Source organism: Heloderma suspectum, chromosome 3 (assembly GCF_057233095.1).
Source record: "Heloderma suspectum isolate Gila_16-S chromosome 3, 16-S_ref, whole genome shotgun sequence".
NCBI lineage: Eukaryota > Metazoa > Chordata > Lepidosauria > Squamata > Helodermatidae > Heloderma > Heloderma suspectum.
Window position 1 is genome coordinate 104750386 of NC_139460.1, and position 22115 is coordinate 104772500.

Consider the following 22115-nt stretch of genomic DNA (forward strand, 5'->3'; position numbering starts at 1 on the left):
ACACACACGAGTAGTGAAGGGTGCCCACTCTATCTACATACATGAGTGTGCAAGCGTGTGTGCGCACAGACACACAGCAAGACTCCCCTTTCTCTTCTCTTCCTCCAACCTTCCAGCAGTTGAGGAAGTGGTAAGAAAGGAGGGATGAGCTAGCAGATATACCTAGCCAAGAAGAGTTGCTAACAACTGCCTTGTGGAATGAGAATAAGCTAAATGTGCTGAATGTAATCCAACTTCCAACTGTTGAGGAAGTGAAGCCAAATATCAATGGAAGCTGGGTCAGTATGACCTTCCTGCTATTTTTCGGCAAGGGAAGAGCCGCGTTCCTGCTCAACCTCCAATTTCTGTCCTCTGATGAACAGATGTGGACTGACTAAGTTCAGAAATAGGATATAAATTCAAATTAATACATTTAAAAATACCTACCACCCTATTAAACTTTCTGTATATGCAAATCAGTCATTTTCTAGAGATTTTCAATGATATAGAATAATTGAATCGCCCCGAATGACTGCAGTGAATGGAAAAAATCAGAAAATTTCCCCCCAAAGGCCATATAAACATTTGGGTACCATACCAGAAGTGTTGGTGTAACCAGGAGTGTATGAGACAACATTATGAACTTTTTCAAAATCACAATGGACTTTCTGAAGACATTGTTGCAGAAGTGGCAAGCTACATATAAACGTGAGAGCACAATCCTATGCATGTTTAGACAGAAAAAGTCCTACAACTGGCTGGCTGGGGAATGCTGGGAGTTGTAGGACTTTTTTCTGTCTAAACATGCATAGGATTGGACCCTGATAGGCAATCTTCCAAAGGTATCGAAGATAGAATTAATTTAGTTTCCAAAATAATCTTGATAGATGACTCATACAGCGTACATTAACAAAACATAAATTATCTATGAGAAAGTATATGTAAAAATTATTATTAGGTGTAAATAAAATTATTAGTGTGAAAATGATAATACTAATAATAAATTAGTAGTAATCTAAAAATGTCAAACTCTCTTTCAATTTACATGTATTATAATGTTAGTCATTTTACTATTCTTACTCAGTTAATCAAAAAGAACCCTTCCATCAAATGAAAGGATAACAGAAGATTATCCCCACACCTCCAACCTTTTAAATGAATTTAAAGTGTAACCCTAACATTGTTTCTTCAGTAGAGTGAGGGGTATACAGTGGATGATTATGACATGCAACTTCCTTCTTATATATATAGAATTTCTTAATTCATGCACTCAACTAACTTTGTGTAAATGATGCTAGGAAAATGATGCAGATTGGACTGGCACAACAGAGTAGGACTGCCTTTTATGATGCAAATTTCCACTTTAAACTCACAGAGTAATTACAGTGTTTTAACATACCTTTCTCCTGAATGGGAAGTTTTTCCTTTGCATAGTCCACATCAAAAATGTACCGGTAAAAGCACAGCTGGGTGAATAGGGCCTTGTCAGAGTACTGTAATGTAAAAAGAACATAAATGTAGCACACTATAGAAAAAAGGTCAGAAAAAGAATGCTCAGTTACAACATTTATGCACAGCTATGCTGTTTTACTATTATTTATTGGATTTAAACTTTTTATGTTATGTTAGTTTTGACTTTTGTAAGCTGCCCTGGGAAGCAATGTAGTTGAATGGTGTGGTACAATACAGTTTTTAAACACTCCCCAATCCCTCTAAATAAGCAATACAAATAGCTGCTGTGTTGTAAATATGGATACATCCTCTGTTTTAATTAACACAAGATGTTTGAATGTGAAAAACTTCTTACCACCAGCAGTTTCGTGTAACTATTTTATATCACAAGACTTTCCTATTTACTTTCATTCATAAATCTAAATACAGTTCATAATGTTTACAATGGTAAATCTTTGTGAATAATCTAATCCCATATCATGTCTTTGGTGCTAAGCAGTGTCAGGTACTTCATATCAAGCCTTCAAGAGACTGGATAATTACGGAGTTATTGATTCAAAATTGTATAGATTCTTAGAGATACTGTGCAGATATGGCTATAGCACCTGACTGCATTTAGCCAATACATGCATTTAGTACTACGCTGGATCTTTACAAAGTATACATAGCATTGTACCATGGATTATGGCATATAGTAGACTTTCTAGTAGTTTGACCCAAAGAATCAAAACATTAATGCAAGCCTGTTAGAACCCCCTCCAGATCAGCATGCACAGGTTTACTCAATAAGAAATTAGGTTTATTATTATTTTGCATAGACATGACATAGATAAGCAGAGAGAAATAAGAAGCAAAATATTGTTTCAGCTTAATACTTTCACTAGACAACATAGGTTTATGGCTTGTTTGTTAGCTTGTTTCCCTCTTCCTCTCCATCCCTTTTTCCTTTTCTGTCATGTCTTTTGGACTATAAGCTTGAGGGCAGAGGCTGTCTTGGTTTTTTAAATTGATCTCTAAGCTGCTCTGGGAGCCTTTCTGGCTGGGTTTGAATGAACGAACGAACCAATAGGTTACAGAAGATCCACAGCAAGCTGCCATTATTTCTGAGTTAGAAATCTCTGTCTTGGTAAATAGTGCAGTGCAGAATTCAGTTAGCCTAACTTCTTCCCCCTAAGACTGAAAACAATTTGCAATAGCCTTGGCTATATTCTTAAAGAAAAGTTTATCCAGCAAGTGATGCGGGAAGGTACACAGGCTAGGGGAACCGCACAACAGCAGGCTGGAAGAAAGAGCAGTAACCAAAGATTAGTACATTCATCTGAACATTAGGCAAGCCATGCTGAGGCTTGTTCTAACAGAAAGAAACATATTTAGGATGACTTACAAGTGTCTGCAGCCTCAGGAAACAACAGTTAGGACTAGAAAATAGATACATACTATCTAGCTCAATAGTAATGGAGAAAGGCCCATGCAAGCACAAACTTTACAGAAGATTATACTTAAATCATACTAATGAATTAACTCCATGTTATAGCACCTTATTCAACATATTTGGACATGTTTCCTAAAATTATATTTTGCTCTTTCTGAAGATCTAGTGCAGTCATGGGATAAAAATATGGGTCCTCTTATGGTTCGGTAACTGGCTAATGAACATGAAGCAGAGAGTAGGAATAAGTGATCAGTTCTCACAATGAAGAGAAGTAAGAGGATCTATATTGGGACTAGTACTTTATACCTTGATCATTAATGAATTGGAGTTAGAGTTGAGCAGTGAGGTGGCTCTTTTTGCTGATGACACCCAATTATTCAGGGTGGTAAAAACAAAGAGGGATTGTGAAGAGCTCCAAAATGATCTCTTTAAACTAGGTGAATGAGTATTAAAATGGCAAATGAAGTTCACTGTAAGTAAAGCGATGCACACTGGGCCAAAAAAACCTAATTTTGCATGTACACTGATGAGGTCTGAGGTGGTAGTGACTGACCAAGAAAAGGTCTTGGAGGTATCGTGGATAGCTTTGTGAAAATGTCTATCCAGTGCACAACAGCTGTGAAAAAGGCAAATTCCATGTTAGGGATCATTAGGAAAATGACTGAAGCCCCTCCCTCTGACATCAGCCACTCCACCCCCCTTTTTGCCTTTCTCTGTGCAGAGAGAGGAACATAGTTCTGTGCCTCTCTGCATAGAGAAAGGGACTTATATGGAGGCAGGGAGGCTGGCTGCCTCCTTTGCGTACTGACAATCGTCCCAATGAAAGTGGCAAGCAGTGCACAAACAGACTTAGCCAGTGCTTGGAGAAGCACTGTTGGCTCATTTGCCAACAATGAGCAAAGCCAGATCCCACTGCTTTCTCTGATCAGAATGAATACCTCCAGGGGCAGGGTTTGTAGGTGATGCCCCATCCCTGGAGGAATCTAAGAGGATTCCACAGACCAAATAGGGAAGCTACATGGGCCCGAGGTTCCCCATTATTGAACTATCTAATGTAGAAAGCACCAAGAAAACAATGTGGAAACCTACTATGGTATTATTTATACCTATTAACAAGTGGAACTTGCAACAACACATTGCGGTGTCCAGTGGTCTTGTTATGGGTTCCAGCTAGCGATGCCATCTTCCATTACATCCCCCCACCGCCCACCACAGTCAGTCAGCATTTCATGTCCGCTGAACATGCTGTCTTTGTTGTGGTGTTTTTTCTTTTTCAAAGGTGTACTTTTGCAAACCTTGGGATTCTACCAAACCCACTGATACCTTCCTATTATCCATGGATGGTCCTGTTTTGGCTACATGAACATTGCTTAGCATGAACTTTGGCTTGTTCATGTATTCAAAATACTTTTTTGGGCAAAAGTAGTATTTGTTAATTTTTGATAAACTATCTATGCACATGAAGACGTAAGGATATAGAGCGCATGTGTTCACTAAACTGGTGAGGGCACCAATGTACTCCTGGACATCTCTCTTGGCACTTGCCAAGCTTCCCTACCCCACCAGATCGCCCTACCTTTCCCACTGAAAAAAAATTAACAAATTTTGTTCTGAAATAGGTTTCAGTTGGTGCTGAAAACTGTAGGTTCAAAGGATATAACCTTTACCTTGTACTAAGTCTTTTGGGCAGGTTACTTGTCCTTTGCCACACCTCCCTTGGCTGCGATTTTGTGGTGGCGATCTGGTCAGTTTCTCAAATTGCCAAATATGCCCATGCACTGTAAATCTTGCCTAACCTTGGTATAAAAGAACTAGATATTGTATACTCTATTCATTTTTTTATAGCAAAGAAGAGTATATAAATGTTAATAATCAATCAATTAATATAGAATGTGGCAAGACCAAATAATGCAAGGGGCACAGTATGTATGTATGTATGTATTTATTTATTTCTATACCGCCCAATAGCCAAAGCTCTCTGGGCGGTTCACAAAAATTAAAAACCAGTACGCAGGTTTCCAATTAAAAGGATGTTTAAAAAGGAGAGGGGGAATATTTGGTCACCTGGCCACTGGCTATAGTAAGAGCCAGCATGGTGTACTGTAGGGGTGAGCAACTAGTGGACCTACAGAGGTTTTGGCCTACAATTCCAGTACCAGAGGCAGTGAGCCTATGTACACCAGTTGCTGGGAACATGGGTGGGAGGGCGCTGTTGCGCTCATGCCCTGCTTGTGGGTTCCTGGTCGACAGCTGGTTGGCCACTGTGTGAACAGAACGCTGGACTAGATAGACCTTTGGTCTGATCCAGCATGGCTCTTCTTATGTTAACTCTCATTATCCCTCACCACTGGCTACGCTAGCTGGGACTGATGGGAGTTGTAGGCCAAAACATCAGGAGGGCCACAAGTTGTCCAACCCTAGTGTAGTGGTTAGAGTGTGGGCTAACATACCGAGACCTGGCTTCAAATCCCTAATCATCTATGAAGCTCACTGCATGACCTTGGGCCAATTACTATCTCTCAACCTAACCTAACTCATAGGATGTTGTGAAGATAAAAGGGAGGGAAGCTAACCATATATGCTGCCTTGAGCTCTTTGGAGGAAAGGCAGGATATAAACTAATAAAATAAATATAGGATAAGATAATATTGCTGGAACTATCAGCAACAAAAACATAAAGACAGTTTGACAATAGAATAAAAATCCTGGGTAAATTGTGAAATATCCTTCATTGTACCATTTCAAGTCAATGTTTGGGAGGAACCTGCCAGGAATGCTTCAGGCTTAGGATATGTTGTCTTAGGTCAAGGGTTCAGTAGCTGCACCACTTGTGATCTTGGACTTCCCACTCCATGCATTTAATAATGGATTTTTAGTCTTTAAAAAAAAACCTACGGAAATCGAGTTATTTTAACTAGTCAAAATTCTATGTAAAAGGTGCATGTTCTAACAACAAAACCAGATTATTTTTAATGTTCCATATGACATATAGCCCCAATCAAGACCTGCAAAGAACATTTTTAAAAACTGTACACCCAAAGCTATTTTTTGTGATCCTAATACTATACTTTCACCCTTCTTTCACATAAATTTATTTTATATAACACAGAAGCTTATTTTATTCCTTATTAGCTATTCTATGATATGCATCATCATTATACTATTATACACCACTTATTTTTAGTAAATCCTGATTACTGCTTCCTGAAGAAGGAAAAAAAAGGAGGACGACAGCGATTAAGTTATTTGTTTAGTTTTTTGGATTCAGCAGTAATTGCTGGTACACATCTCCCTGACTGCACACATGCAGCAGGTTGAATAGAACACTGAAATTACCTCCTTCATAATAGTTTGTTTTGATAATGTATTGTGTGTCGAGATGATGAGAAACAGTTGCTGTCAATTTGATTAGCCATTATATTTTTATGTTAATTGCCATTATTGGGTCCATTCTGTTTAGTGTCACCATAGAAGCCATACAATGTTAGCATAAATAACAAATTGGAGTAAATTAGGAAGATATATTTTTGCCAATTCATTTTAATTGCCCCTCAGTCCTTCCGTTGGTTAACGCAGCTGTTGACCCATAATAAGCGCTAGGTCAATATAGCTGCTTGTCAATTCAGAAATGCAAAGTGCTGTGTTGCTCGTAATGGATATACAGCCACCTTTGCCAGCCAACTGAAGCAAACGACTGACAACCCAAATGAAGGAATAAAGCATCAGCTATGGAGTTTAGTGACCTGATATTAGCAGAGAGGCTAATTGAAAGTCACTACCTAAATGGATAAGAATTTTTTTTTTTTACAAAGTTATGCACACACATATATTTTTAATTATACCAACACCTCCTGCCCTTTTGTTACCTGGCATATTTTGCAATTAGTAACTAGTAGAAAACAAAAAGCTTTAGGAGATTTTCAATGTCAAATACAATTAAGCAAGATTAAGACATATATGTGAAACCAAGGAGGAGGTGCCTTGCATGGAAAAAATAGCAGCAATTTTTGGGTTTTGCACTGATAATTTCTATTTTAACTTTGCTGATGATTTTGTAAAAAATATAATACATCTGACACTCTATATATTTCAGTAGGGTCTTTCACCAGATGTCTGTCTTCACACATATTTTTATTTGGCTTTCACAGAACTGGAAAAGTGGCGAGTACTTTTTTTCTTTTTGACTTTTTGGCTTAAGTTTTTTTCTTCCATATTGCTTTCAGTTAGGTATTTGTTCAACAACCTCCCTTCATAGACAACAGCTGGAATGATTTTTGTATATTTACTGAGCAATTTAAAAAGCTGATGTAATCTGCAGTCAAATTATCTTATTAACACAAAACAAATTACTGAGTAGAAAACTAGAAGCTAAGTAGGCTAAAGAAATGTAAAGGTATGCTTAAATACAAACCTTAAAAACTTAAATAAATAAAAAACATAAATTAAGCTACTTTAAAACAAACCTGTTGCTCCCCTTGTGAAAGGCCAATTTCAAACTTTTCTTGAACAGCAAATAAGAATTTTTATGCTACTAGGAATATCCGACACAAGAATCACGTCTTAATACTAGTTAATAAATGTTATATTTCAATCTCTAACATATGGATCCATCTTGCAGTCCTAAAAGGAACTTGAACAAATGGTAAGGACAGTGGATGAGACGATTCAAACATCATATTGACAGGGATACAGAGATGTGAGGCATTCTTGCTTAATTATCTTCAAGTATCTTGCCTTTATGAAATTTGATTGTTTTGTTATAGAAGTCTGAGAAGAATTTCAATAGCTAGAGGAGAACACTTTATGAAACTTATAGGGTTTGTGGCCTGTGCTGGTCATGGAACAAATGGAAGATATCCGTCAGCAGAATGGGGAGGGAGGTAAATTTCTGTGATTCCTCTTCCTCCATGTAGCTTCCTGTGCCCCACTCCTGAGCAGATTTGCGGGGTACACAGGGGGATGCATGGTGAAAGGAGAATCACCAAAAATTGTCCTCTCCCCATTCCGCTGTCAGACATTGTCAGCCAGTGAAGTAGCCACCATTAATTATAACCCTTAAACAGTGCAAATAATCCAATTACAAATAAAATGTAAATACTGCTTACTTGAAAGGATTGTCCTCTATTTGTAAAAATCATGGCTCAATAAGACATAATGGATACATTTTATTTATTTAGAAAATGATTTATAAACCACCTGTCATATCAAGGTGATACTCAAAATAAAACATTAAAAGAAACATACACACAAAAACCAAAAATTAAAACCAAGAAGAACGGAGCAAAAACCTTCACTCATATTAAAGCCCATTAAAAATCACACTGAATGAACACATTTTTACAGTCCACTTAAACTAAGCACAGATGGGGCCTTTCTAGCCCTTCTTGGGAGGGAATTCCACAGCTGGGATGCTGCACAGAAAAGGCCCTGTTCCATGTCTCCACTAACCTCTTTTGATGGTGCAATTTACAGCAGGACCTCAGAAGATTATTGTAATCTACAGCCAGGTTCATATGGAAGCGGGCGGCCTTTCAGATACATATTATTCTCCTTTTAAAAAAACACAGAGCTTCAGAGCAGGGCTTTTCTGGGGTGTGATGACAAGATTGTAGATTTCTCTTCACACAGAGGTCCACTGATGCTTATAGTTGTTATCTTTCTGGAGACTACTAAATACTTTTTTGTCCAACAAGCCTTTCCGTGAATTATTGATCGAGCTTTTAGCCGATACTGATTACTATGCTGCTTTTAGTGTTATACTAATTTCATCAGATTTGTATTCTGCTTTTTTATTATTTTTGCGTTTCTGATGTTTTGATCTTCTTTAGATACAAAGTGGAAAGGCAGTCTATTAAAATTTTGAAATAAATTAAGAATAGCCATAAAAACTGAAGGAGATACAGATTTTTAAGTAGTATTGTGATATTGATTTATAATTTATGCAACTACTAAAAATGAGCTTGCTTCCCAACATACACAAGAACACTCAAAGAAGGTCAGCAGTTATTAAGTTAGTTAGGGAGTAGTTGCACATATTATGGAAACAGTATGTGAGCTATCCTCTCTATGAAAATGGTAATGAAACGAGAAGCAACTCTGATCCTTTCTATTTTATGCTGGGAACCATAAGACAGAGAGGGGTGGAAAGGATAGTTTGCCAACTCTATTACATTGCTTTGTAAGTAAGATAATTTCTGCAGGCTAGAGAGATAACTTATTTGTATTACTTCAATTAGTTCTAATACAAAACAGTGGCACCACTTCATTAATCAGCTGCTAGAGAGACTTACTTTTATAAGAAGTCTTTTGGTAATTTGATTAGAAAGAATGGTGGCTCACATTATCATCTGATTCTGCACATCCATCAAGCAGACAATTTAGGACAAGTTCTTTAAAAATAATTTAAGTTCTTGTCAGGGAATAGTTCTCTTAAAGATATATTTTTCTACAGTATGCAGAACTGAGTTAGTGTTCCAGGAAATACTTCAGTGTTTTAAGAGATGTTCCTCTACCCTTCCCCGTCCCTCCCCCTGAAAGACGCAGTCATTAAAACCTAATTATTATCTTCATTTTAAACAAAACCTAAAGTGAATACCAATTAATAACAACATACTAATGAGCATCTGCTGTGATGAAATTGAATATGAATGTGCTGCAAATTTCGGGTAATTTATTTTTTTTATTTTTTGCGGAAGTGTCATTGGTTTCATTTTGCAGCTAGGAGATAAGAGATGTACTTCATTTTTCAACATGTCATTTTGGCACATGGCAATTTCCATCTTAGAAGAAAGGCAAAGCTCAGCACTTCAGATGTTTGTACACATGAATACAGCTCATGGGATTTTCAGGGGAGGAAAGCGAAAAAGTGTAGACAACTTTTCAGATAAAATTCTTCTCAAATTACGTTTATTCTAATCAGTTTAAAACTGCCCTCAAAGAGAGGGTTCCTGCCCTGAAAGGTGGCCCAGAAAAATTTAAAATATAAATAAAATCCATTTATCAAGATCAAGAGCTACAGCACTAAATTACCAAGGTATGTGTACCACATATATATTATCTGTACAATTTATTAAGAAAAACTGTATCCTCTGAAAAATAAAAGCACCTGTCCAAAGTACAGACTTTGGGCAAAGATCCAATGTTGGCAGTCTGCCAGCACTCATCAGTTTGCCTAGTGGGAATGACTGATAGCACAACAATACGCTAGTGCTTGCTAGAGCAACCCCACAAACTAGCATTTCCAGAACAGGACAGGTCAGTGGAGCTCCCTTCCATGAGCTCCGCTGACACGGTCCATTCTGGAAATGCTAGTTTGAGCTAGTTTTTGGTTGCTGTGAAAAGTGCTAGTTTCCTGTTATGCTAGCTAGTGCAATGGCATCACTGAATACTGTCCTATGGGGAAAATGTTCATATAAGTAAGTCAATAATAAATTATACAGGCCAACCATAGGAGGGGGTTAATTAATTTTTGCTGAGCTACTGTAAATTGGCAACAACTGAAAGTTTCCTCTTTAAGGTTCATTAAGCAGTTATGTCTAAAAATTATTTGAAAAATAAACACTAGACTCTTGTTAGTGAAAAGTCTTGACTTTTACTACCACTGCTAGTTGAACTAAGAGATGCCAGTAAGGCCACTTATGACATGCCAGTTTAACTGCACTTTAGCTGCTTTCCCAACACCGTTTAAGGTTGATAATCAAGCATAAAGAGCTAATGTGACCGAACAGCCAAAGTCGTTATAACATCAAGGTGTTATACTTGATCTCAGTGTGAAGGTATGAGAAAGCAGATTCAAATGGTTGGTTTGGCATCTGTTAAGTAACAAAGGTTTACAGACTATCAATAGGGATTTACTCAGTTCTGGAGACATCTGATTGGGGGAGTGAGACATATTATAAAATGCCTGTTAAACACTGCCCGGGTTCAGATGAGCATGGGGGTAACAGAAGCCACCGTGGCTTCTCCCTGCCCCTCCCACATCATTTGCATAATTACCCACGCTCCAGCATGGGTTGCCATGGTTTCTGGACACGGCGTGCAGCGGAGGTGGCCTTGTACCCACCCTACAACCCATGGCTTGCAGTTGGGCTTGTAGGGTGGGTACAAAGCCACTCCTGCCACGCTGTGCGACAGGTCTGGATAACACGGCAACCTGCACTGCAGGACGGGTAATTATACAAATGACAAGCACACGTGCAGCATGCACAAGGGTTGGGGGAGACGCCACAATGGCTTCTTTTCCCCTTGAAATCATACAATCCCCCCCATTATCTCCATTGCAGTGGCTCTCACAATAACATTAAAAAATAGTTCCAACTTAAATATTATTTTAAGTATCGCAACTTCAGTCAGTGTTTAATAATTATTCTCAGTATATGGCATATCTAACAAATAGACTCAAAGTTCAGAAATCATAGAGAGATTGCTAAGGAAGCACAACCTCTTCTTAACCTCTGTATCCATTCCTCCTTGCCAATACCTAAGGATGCCTACTGTCCTGGTCAAGATTGATGGGAGTGATGAGTTTGTCTTCAGGGCTCATAGAATTAACCCCACCCACATTACTGTGGGCCTTTAAATGTTAGAGCAGCACCCAGGGATGAACCCAAAGAAAAGTTTCTCCCCCTGTTAATACTACTGTACTATTAAAAGGAAAGGGTGTTTCAGTAGCTCTGTGGGTGTTTGTGCTTCTGGTAGATTGTAGAGTGACTATATTTGGTAAAGTGAGAACATGCGTGAAAGAACCCTATGTATAGACCAGCCTCCTCAAACCTGGTGCCCTCCAGATGTTTTGGACTACATCTCCCAGCATTCCTGACCATCGCGTATGCTGGCTGGGACTGATGGGAGATGAAGTCCAATATCTGGAGGCCAACAGGCCGTGGAAGGCTGGCATAGAGTTTACATCTTCATATATAATACAAAGGATTTGAAAAATGAACAAGACAGAAAAACTATTCTGTCAAATCATATAGATTAGGGGTGGGCAACTTTGGAGGGTCCAGAGGCCATTCCCCCGCCAGTTCTGCCACTGCACTGCCAAATTCAGTGGCGGCAAAAAACCTGGTTATTTGCTGCCGATTTTCTGAGGCAAACTGGTATGGAAGGCTAAAATGGAGAAATTTAGCTTGAAAACAAGCAACATTTGGCCATGTTAGCTTTCTGTAGTGGTTTGGCTGCTGAAATTCATTGGGAAGCCACCAAATGTCAGAGGTAGGGCCTCAGCAGCACTAGGGGCTGCATGCGTTCCCCACCCCTGGCATAAATGATACTTCAAGTTCTTTCTAAAAGTGTGTCTGTATGCATGTTTCCTGCACCCTTGGTCTAGCACTTTAGTGACAAACCATACTTTCCCTCTACAGTTACATAATGAATACTGCTGTGCAGAATTCACCACCTCAGCCACCATCAACTGCCACTAACATTACTAGAGCTGGACAGAAGATCAGAGAAAACAGTCAAATGTAGACTGCATGGATTGGATGAGCTGACTGTATCCAATCCTCTTTAAAAGTTTGAAGCAGATACTGTAGGGGCAGTATCCAATAGGGGCTGTCCGCATGTGCCCTGCCCCGCCGGGCCCAGGTCTGCCTGCGATATAGCGCTTCCAGGGGCAAGCACCAACACAAGCAGAAGCTGTTTCTCGAAGGGGCGTGACCTACCCCTTCCAGAAACGAGTGTTTTCACTCATGTCAGGGCTTAGCCCTGGAAATGCTATATTGCCGCCATGCATGGACCTGGGCTGGTGGGGCTGGGCGCACACAGACTGGGGGCCACCGGGGGTTGGTATGTGCACACACGGCCCCTATTGGATACTACCCTAGGAGTCAACAGTATTTAGAGTCCTACTTAGAGGTCCATCAAAGCACATATTAAGTATTAATGAAAGGCATATTTCTATTCAGTAAATGTTCACAAATGGATTCTTAATGAAGACTAAAATGTTTTAAATCTTAAATTGGGGCACATCTTGAAGTTTTTATATATATAAAATAAAGGATATTGCAGTTTTTAAATCTCTGTTAATTAAACCTGAGGAGAGACAAACTATTTTATTACTATGTTTCACTATCAAAGTTTGAGAATCCTTGAAATAAACATTTCTTAATGAGCTATTATAGAAAATGTATACAGAGCTACTGTGCATTCATTGTACTGAAACAGCTGCAGCACATTACTCAATGATACTTCCTCCAAGCTCTCCCTTCATGCAATCCATAATTCTTCCAAGTTCTATTCAAATTACTCAACTTCAGAATTCTATTGTTTCATTTTTTTTTTTTACTTTATTTTGACAGGGAGCAATAGTACATAGCTGGCACTTGCAAGACTAGCATTCAGCAAAGTTCAACTGGCCTAGTTAATACATTAGTGGGCATAAGGTGGCTGAGGAATCCTAACCATAAAAGGCAGCTTAAGAAGCAGGCCTATGTCTTTTTTTTTTTTTTTTAAGAGATTCCTTCCCGACCATCTGCTCCCATTGGTAGTACATGCCCTGGTCTCCTCTCGTTTAGACTACTGTAATGCGCTCTATGTGGGGTTACCCTTGAAGACAGTTCGGAAGCTGCAGCTGGTACAGAATGCGGTGGCTCGCCTGATTAAAGGCAGCCGCCAGCAAGATCACATCACTCCAGTGCTGAAGGAGCTGCACTGGTTACCAGCTGTTTTCCGGGCCAAATTCAAGGTGTTGTTTTTGACCTTTAAAACCCTATATGATTCTGGCCCAGCCTATCTTAAGGAGCGCCTCAAGCAACACCAGACAGGCCGCTTAACAAGATCAGCCTCGGATGGCCTTCTCTCTGTCCCATCAGCCAGGACAGCTAGACTGGTGGGAACGAGGGAGAGGGCCTTTTCTGTGGTGGCCCCCACTCTGTGGAACTCCCTCCCTAGGGAACTCCACCATGCCCCCTCTTTAATGAGCTTCCGCCATGCATTAAAAACGTGGTTGTTCAGGCAGGCATTTGGGGTGGGTTAGGGTATTTTAGAAAACGTTTTTATTGTAGAATTTTATTGTTTTAAACTGTTTTATTACATGCTGTACATCGCCCAGAGTGGCTGGGTGACCAGCCAGATGGGCAATTAATAAATTTAATAATAATAATAATAATAATAATAATAATTACAAATCTATGAGGAACATCATAAGAAGCTACCATCTGCAAGAATGTTTGTAATGGCCCCTGGGTACACAATAAACTGATTGACTGACTAGGCTTCTCAGTCTTGCAGAATCAATCAGGAAGAGTACAATTTCTAAGCTAACCTATGAAGAGAGGTTTGGGGGGGTGGAATGAGATAGTCTGTAATAAATACATACAATCCTCAGTGCGTGCGTGCGAGAGAGAAGAGAAGAGAGTAAAATTAAGCATTTGGCCATCAGTTAGACCCTCGTTAATCATAATTCTCTTAGGTGCCCAGCAGGAGTTGAACAATAGCTTCTATTTTAAACATATGAACTTGCCTTATTCTAACTAAGATTATTTAACTGGAGGTGCCATAAGTCAAACCTAGAACTCTCTGCTTAAAAAAGATGTGCTCTACCTATGAAATATGGCCCTTCCATTTTACAAGCTTCAGTCATAGGCCACGTGCATATTTTCCCCCAAACGACATAATTTGTTACCACTTGTATTTACTGATTTCTGGTACACAGGTCTTAACCCTGCACTACTTTCGGGTATCAGATTTATGGCTATCAACTCTATAGCTAATGCAACTAGAAGAGCTTGGTTAATAATAAGGATTCCTTTCATATGACCAACGATATGGTTGAGGTCTTAAAACTTTTAAAATCAGTGCTGCAAGTATTAGCAAAAGGCACATTTCTATTCAGCAAATGTTCACAAACAGATTCTTAACAAAGGCAAAAATATTTTAACTCTTAAAATGGGTGACATCTTTTTAAGTGTGTTTATGTGTGTGTGTGTATATGATATTGCAGTTTTTAAATCTCAATTAAACCTGAGGAGGGACAAACTATTTTATCAGAGAATTCTGATATGGTAAATTCCCATTCTGGACAGAAGTCAAAGGGCACCCTTCACTAAAAGGAAGTGCCTACTCTTGGTGGAAGACAGGGGTACTTCTGATTTCTGTCAGTTCAAGCCTGGCAGACTAGAAGCCCTCAACTGCCAGCACCACTCAACCATTAAAAAGAGCACTTAAGCCAATGTGGCAACAGTTCAAGATTTAGTTTTTAAAAAGACCTCAGAGCGTGGAGGGGGTCATTCCTGTATGCCATGAGTGAAAAGCATCCTCTGGAAATACCATGATGCTTGCAGGGATTGTCTCTCAGCCTCTACACAGCTAACTGAAACAGATCAGGATGAAGATGGAGAACAGGGCCCAAAAGGAAAAAGTCTGGCTTTACTGGAATCTTCAACTGCCTTTAGGATGACAGGCATAAAAATTCCAAAACCAATGCCTCTGAGGTCAACACAGTGCTACCAGAATTACCTTCAACTCATGGCCCCTGATCGTTTGTAGAATCCCTTGAATGAGTGGGAGTGGACAGAATGCATACAGGAGCCCTGTTAGCCATACTGATGGTAGAATATCCATCCTACATAGCCTCTGAAACTAAAAACCTTGACAAGGAGCGATCCAGCTGATGACTTTCTTTGCTTTGAAAGATAACTGCTATTGGCTTTCTCAATCTTTGAATGACAACCTGAGAATACCAACTCCATCCCATCAGCTGCTGAGCCAGTCAGCCATTGCTTGGACATACTTTACCCACAGTGAACATAGGTGCTGTCTAGCCCATTCAATATCTTGATGGCTAATCTCAATAGATCTGATGATCTCATTTTCCCTTGCCTATTCATATGCACTTTGGCTGAGATGTTGTCTGCATGTATCAATATATGCAGTCCCTTAACCTTGCCCTGAAAGGCCAGGACTGCTAGATGCATGATTAGAAGCTTGAATTTGCTGATGTTCAAATGAACCTTAAATGTTTACCACTTTCCCTGTGCTATGTCATTCTGGAGGTAGTCTCCCCATCCCAAAAGACTTGAGTCTATTGTTCGTAGGATCCTGTGAGGTTCCTGTCACAGCACACCTTGAGCCACCCTCCTGGGAGTCAGAAATAAACCTACTCATTTTCTGGGGAATTTGTACTGGGAAAAGTTGTTGAGATGTTCTGCAGTGGCAATGGAATCTCTGTAGAGGCCAGAAATGGAATCTGGCCCATTATTTATTTATTTTATTTGTACTTATTTTATTTGTACCCCGTCTCAAGGAGGCTACGTCACTTCCTGATAAAACAACTATTCTCAGCAGGTCCATCACATCTGCCTACTGCTTAGGGGATTTGTTGAGCCTCTAGTTCCAGTACTGCCTTCCCATCCTTGTTCTTTTTGTACACAATTACTTTGGTGCCAGGAAAGTAGAGAATTTCTGGACACCCCCCCCCCCTTATAATAATGCTGCAGTATTTGAAGCTGTATGTTTGCATGTGTCTTAGCGATTCTGCCAGTTGCAATCACTAAGCACACTTAGGAAATCACACTTTGGGAAATGAACAGAGGAAAGCAACGCCAAATTGAAATTATTACTACATGGTTCTCTGTGAACATGAACCTTTCGTGAACGTGGAACCCTATATGAATGCTATGCTTTTTGCTGACAGAGCATTTTGTAGATATTAATAAAGCTAAAAGACCTTAATGAGAGTAAAGAAAAACAGAAATGAAAGTAATTGACACAAATACAGTCTACCATAAGGCATAATGAAATTACTAATGTGCTTAATGAAACAAAATCTAAGGAATCAGAAGATGTGTGAACCAGACAATAAGAAATCTAAAGATAGGGGACTTACAGAGAAAGTTGAAGGAGGCGATTTATTTCAGTACCTATAAAACATATTGTCAACAACTGTGGGACCAAATTCCAATGAAAGTATATTGACTGAGACAGCATACAGTGACCTCAAAGGCAGCATGACAGAAAACACCACACAGACGCATATTAGTTTCCTTCAAGGATATGATACGATTTCAGTGATTACTAAGGCAAAGTATTTGGAAAAAAACCCTAACATGAAGTATAGAAATACAATTTTTGGCACTTCTTTTTTCAATAACTTTAGAAAAAGACAGGTATTTAAGACTGTTAGCTTGCAATCCTATACACACTTACCTAGGAGTGAGTCCCACTGAACTTAATAGGGCTTACTTATTCATATGCTTGTGATGTTACTTACATTAATAAGGCAATGGGTTCAATATAAGAGGGTGATTCCCTTTAAAGTTTCCATGGAAATATATAACATCAAGAAAAGGGGAAGATTTTCTAAGGTTGCTTGTTGCAGAAGACCTAGAAGCATAAGCCCTAAATAAGAATCGCCACATGAAGTTACACTAAATCTTTAGGAAAGAGTCTCAATTTACTCAGACAGTTTATGCTAGAATCAATCTCTACTAACTACAAGAAACACATAGATTAGACCTTAAATATTTTCCTTGTTTATACAGAATTGTTACCACTCAGAACTATCAGTAAAATAAAGTTTTTAATCTTTAAATATTAAATGATTAAATCATCCAGTTAAGAGGCAAACGCTACAAAATTGTTTAAGGAAATGCTGATATAATTAAAAAAAAAAATACAAGACACCCACAGGAAAACAGCTGGAATACATACCAGGATTAATAACAGACCAATTATATTTATCCTCTACCCAACCAGAAAGGTGTTGCTGTACTCATAAAATTGAATTTGAAATTTGTTCAAGAAACTTGAACAAATTAAGAGTCGTAGAAATAGGAAATTTATGGTGAAGGGGGCTTACTCTCCTTAAGAATACTAATGGCTTCTGTATATCGTCTGAATCAGTATTCTGCAAGTTTCTTAACTATTCATAACTATTCTGGTTAACAGAGTAAAACTGACTGGAAATTATCTAGACTATGAACAGATAGGTTTTATTATTGTTAGGTTCCTATCTGATAATACTAAACGAGAACTGAGTATCATAACTAAATTCACAAAAAAGAAGTGCCCCTAAAAGGCATTTGACAGAATTGAATGTTTTTTGCTTTAAATTTCAAACTTCCCAAAAGCCCAATTTTGGAGATTATTTTATTGTATTAAGATGATCTGTGATAAACCCACATCTAGAAAAACAACAAACCCAAATCTGAGTATTTATAGTATTACAACATGGTATGAGACAATGTTGTTACCTTTTTGCTTTAATGGAATAAAGAGACGAATTCTCAGGAATATATATATATATATATATTCATTATGTGGTATTCCAAGAAGAAGCCCTACGCGTTTCAGCCCTGAGTATAGCTTTCCTCAGGGGTCAGTTTTAATATATATAAATGCCTGCAGAGGTCTCTGAAAAAGATAGTCTCCAAGATCAGGCGCTGGATTCATCTTGGAGACTATCTTTTTCAGAGACTTCTGCAGGCATTTATATATATTAAAAATGACCCCTGAAATAGGCCCATACTCAAGGCTGAATCATGTAGGGCAACTTCTTGGACTAAAACTACATATATTTTTTTCAACATCCTGGGACTTTGTCTCTTTATTCCATTGGATCAATTTGGATGTTCTCCAGTTTTGCTTTACCTTACCTTTCTACTTTATTCTTCAGAATAAAAAAAGATAATAGTAAAGTCTGAAGACACAAAATAAAAAAGAGAAAAACACGACTTGATTTTGCTAGCTGTTAACTAACTACAATAGCAAAAATTGATGTAATGGAGAACTATGTTCTAATTTGGTCAGAAAAAAAAACAGTTACGTACCTTGGCATTTATTTACACTAAAAATGGTACATTTATATGCTTTTAGTTAGTTACCACTTGTATATCAGATATCATCAATGGGGGAGGGGAATAGTCTAAATTAAACCTATTATGGTCACATACCAATTTTTTCAATAATTGCTATTGAATTGCTATTCTGGGGGATAAAACTTCATATACACATGGAAATCGATCTAAATTTAATATAAACTGAATAAAGAGCTACAGTTCCAATGACAATAATGAGGAAGCCATATTAAAAAGGGAGGACTAAATGTACCTTGTATTATTACTTATTATACATCCGACTTGAAAATTATTTCTCACTGGATACACGCAGAGAAGTGTAAACCTTGTTGTTTTATAAAGGAAGATTCCATTCCCATACATGCTGAATATCCCAAGATATCATACCGTATATGTCACTTATACCATTTTATCTGAGAAACTGGCTATCCCTAGCAGTCTGGGATAAATTTAAAAGGGAGTTGAGACCAGTGATCTCTCCATTATCTTTGGGTTTTTAATTCTGTCTTACATTGTTCTTTATCAGGAAATGATAATGCAAATTAGACTGCTTAGACTATAATGAGATTTAAAAGATATGGTACAAGAAGGAAGTTGTTTGAGCCTTGATAAAATAAAAAGAGGGCATTTTATTATTATAAATTCCTATTTTCCAGGGAGCCAAGATAATATTTCAGTGGTTAACTGTAGAAAGTGGAAGAAGGAAAAAGCTACAAGTGCACCAAGCCATAAGGAGGCACATCTCCCCAAACGTCAGTTAGAATAGTTGAGACTGTGGCTGCAGAATCAGTTCATAGGACGTAAGATCCTGACACTTCAGCAATTTCCAGCATGGCTGAGTGGACATTGTCACCTGATGTAGGAATCATAATCACGTTGGGGAAGCCCAGGTGGCTGCGGTGTCCAGGAGTGCTTTTTACCAGCTTAGGCTGGTATGCTAACTGCGGCCTTATCTGGAGACGATAGACCTTGCCTCAGTTATCCATGCACTAGTCACGTCCCGGCTGGACTACTGTAATGTGTTATACATGGAGCTGCCTTTGAAGATGGTTCAGAAACTCCAGCTTGTGCAGAATGCGGCCGCCTGAGTATTGGTGGGGGCGAGGCGTTTCAATCACATAACGCCTATACTGTGCCAGCTGCACTGGTTAAAGGTGTGTTTCTGAGCCCAATTCAAAGTGCTGTTTTTGACCTTTAAAGCCTTATAAACAGTTTGAGACCAAGTTCCTTGAAGGACCGTCTTCACCCTTATCAGTCTGCCCGCACTTTAAGATCAGAAGGAGAGGCCCTTCTCATTTGCCCACCAGTGAGAGCAGTCAGGTGGGTGATCACATGTGAGAGGGCCTTCTCTGCAGTGGCCCCACACCTTTGGAACAAGCTGTCATGCTCCGTCATTGCAGACATTTAAGAAGACCTTGAAAAATATTTTACCTTGGCCTTCTCTTGATATGACTGCTATTCTTGCTGATATTGCTGTTAACATTGTTGCTGGTTTTATTGTTGTTTTTATGTTTTTATCACTTTTAGTATTTTAACTGTTTTTATGTATTTTATTGCTGTAAGCTGCCCTGGGAGGGCTTCTGCCCTGAATGGCGGCCAAGAAATATTTTAAATAAATAAATAAATAAAATTGGCCAAAGCGCTATCAGGATGACCTCTGCCTACTTTCCTATCATCTGCAAGACTTTGGGGGTTAAGGCTGCTACCTGGCACTTCAGGATACTATTGCTAAGATCCCTGACCAGGCCATTAGGTGAGAAGTCCATGAGGTAAGACTGAACTTTCTTCTGCCTCAGTACCTCTTTGGGGTACCCCATGACAAACAGGCTTTTCAAATGGTGCTGCATATTTTACTGATGGATTAGTATATAGAGCAGGGGTTGGCAACATGCAGTCCGCAGGCCCCACGCAGGCCCTCCTGGCTTTTTTTAGGCCCCCCGCCTGTCTCTGCCAACACCAGATTTGTTGCCAAAATGTGGTGGTGCAGCAGCGGCAGCAAGGAAAAACAGCCTCCTCCAAGGAAAAACAGTGGCAGCAAGGAAAAAAAGCTCAAAGTGGCAAAAAAGGCCTACTGTAAAGCCAAATAGCCCTTTCCCCCCACTGCTGCCACTTTTGGCTGTTAAAAGGCCATTTTTCCTCACTGGCAGCACAGTGGCAACAGGGGTGTGGTCCCCGGTGGGATTCGGGATAGGGGGCAATGCGGCCCTCTAATCCTGGAAGTTGGCCATGTGATCTAGAGGCTATCTAGTAACTTAACAGAGAACTCAAATTATTTCAACTGTTTTGCTCAGCCTCCAGGGTATTAGATTGGAACAGATTAGGCTAAAGGTGCAAAAAATGTGGGCCACAGGCAGTCCCCCAAGCCTTGTCTGGCAGCTCTCAGACTCCCAGCATCTGCTGCTGCCAAAAAAAAAACCAAAGGGGGGGGGGAGAAAAAAACACTCTAGGAACTGGCTCTATGGCTACTGCCATAGAAGCTTAATTCCTAGAGTATCCCTGCAGTGTCCAAGGCAGCAATACTTGAAGGTTCCTGCCAGCTTCCTAGGACACTCTAGGGATGCTCTGGGAAAGACGAGTATATGCCAGGAACCATAGACCACATTCCTGGTGTTTTTTCTTTTTGGCAATTGGGTTGGGGCAGCTTAGAGGAGAGGGGGCTGCAATACCTTGAGATGCTGTGTGACATGGAACAGATGCTGTTGCTGCAAGACCAAGATCTCTTGCCACTGGGATGAATGTGTGTGCGTGCACATGTGCAGCCCATACCATCCCAGCAGACACCTGATACAGGCCTCAGGGCTGAAAAGGTTGTGCATGCCTGGATTAGGCTGTTCAGCCACCAATGCTATCTTCTGCTTTTTAGAAATTCTGAACATCATGACTTCCTGGTTCATGCCTACCTGGCAGCAGATCTTGGAGTACCATTCAATAGCAGCAAATTGCTAATGCTTTAGTTTATTACTAAACAATAAATGGTGCCATTTTGATTTTCTGTCTCAGGCACAAAAATGCCTTGGGTTGTCTCTAAGTAAGCAACCTAGCATTATTCTTCGTGGACTCCCTGGAGCTGCAGACTAGCTCTGTTTTTTCTCGTGGCAGGAGCACAGTAGAGATTTGGGGCAGGGCTTCAATGCCTTCAATAGGCATTGCCCCTTATTGCCCCTCCTCCTACAACAAGAAAAACCTGAACACTACAATTCAATACGTATTTACTCAAATGTACATCCTACTGTGCTCAGTGGGGCTTACTCACAATGCATGCATAAGATTGTAGCTTTAGTTATACAAAAAAGAATAAAACATGTAGAATTATGCTAAATAAGAGAAATTATGTAAAACTACTCAATTTGCTTAATTTATACAAGTTGAGAAATCCAGATTTTCTTGGCAAAGACTTTGGATTTCCTTGAGAACAGATTTTTTGAAAATTCTTTAAACATACAGCCCTGCCCTTGTGC

General features: G+C 39.3%; 1 protein-coding gene across 5 annotated transcripts in view; it reads right to left on the reverse strand.

Annotated features, from left to right (window-relative positions):
• The window catches only part of POLA1 (DNA polymerase alpha 1, catalytic subunit), a 312738-nt gene that overhangs the window by 78740 nt on the left and 211883 nt on the right, over positions 1-22115 (reverse strand). For all 5 annotated transcript variants that reach the window (XR_014789154.1, XR_014789153.1, XM_084843986.1 and 2 more), the window contains one exon: positions 1379-1472. Coding sequence is in view for 3 of the 5 variants with exons in the window: in XM_084843986.1 (XP_084700112.1) it covers positions 1379-1472 (94 nt within the window). In the remaining 2 variants the exon portion in view is untranslated. The remainder of the gene's footprint in view (positions 1-1378; positions 1473-22115) is intronic.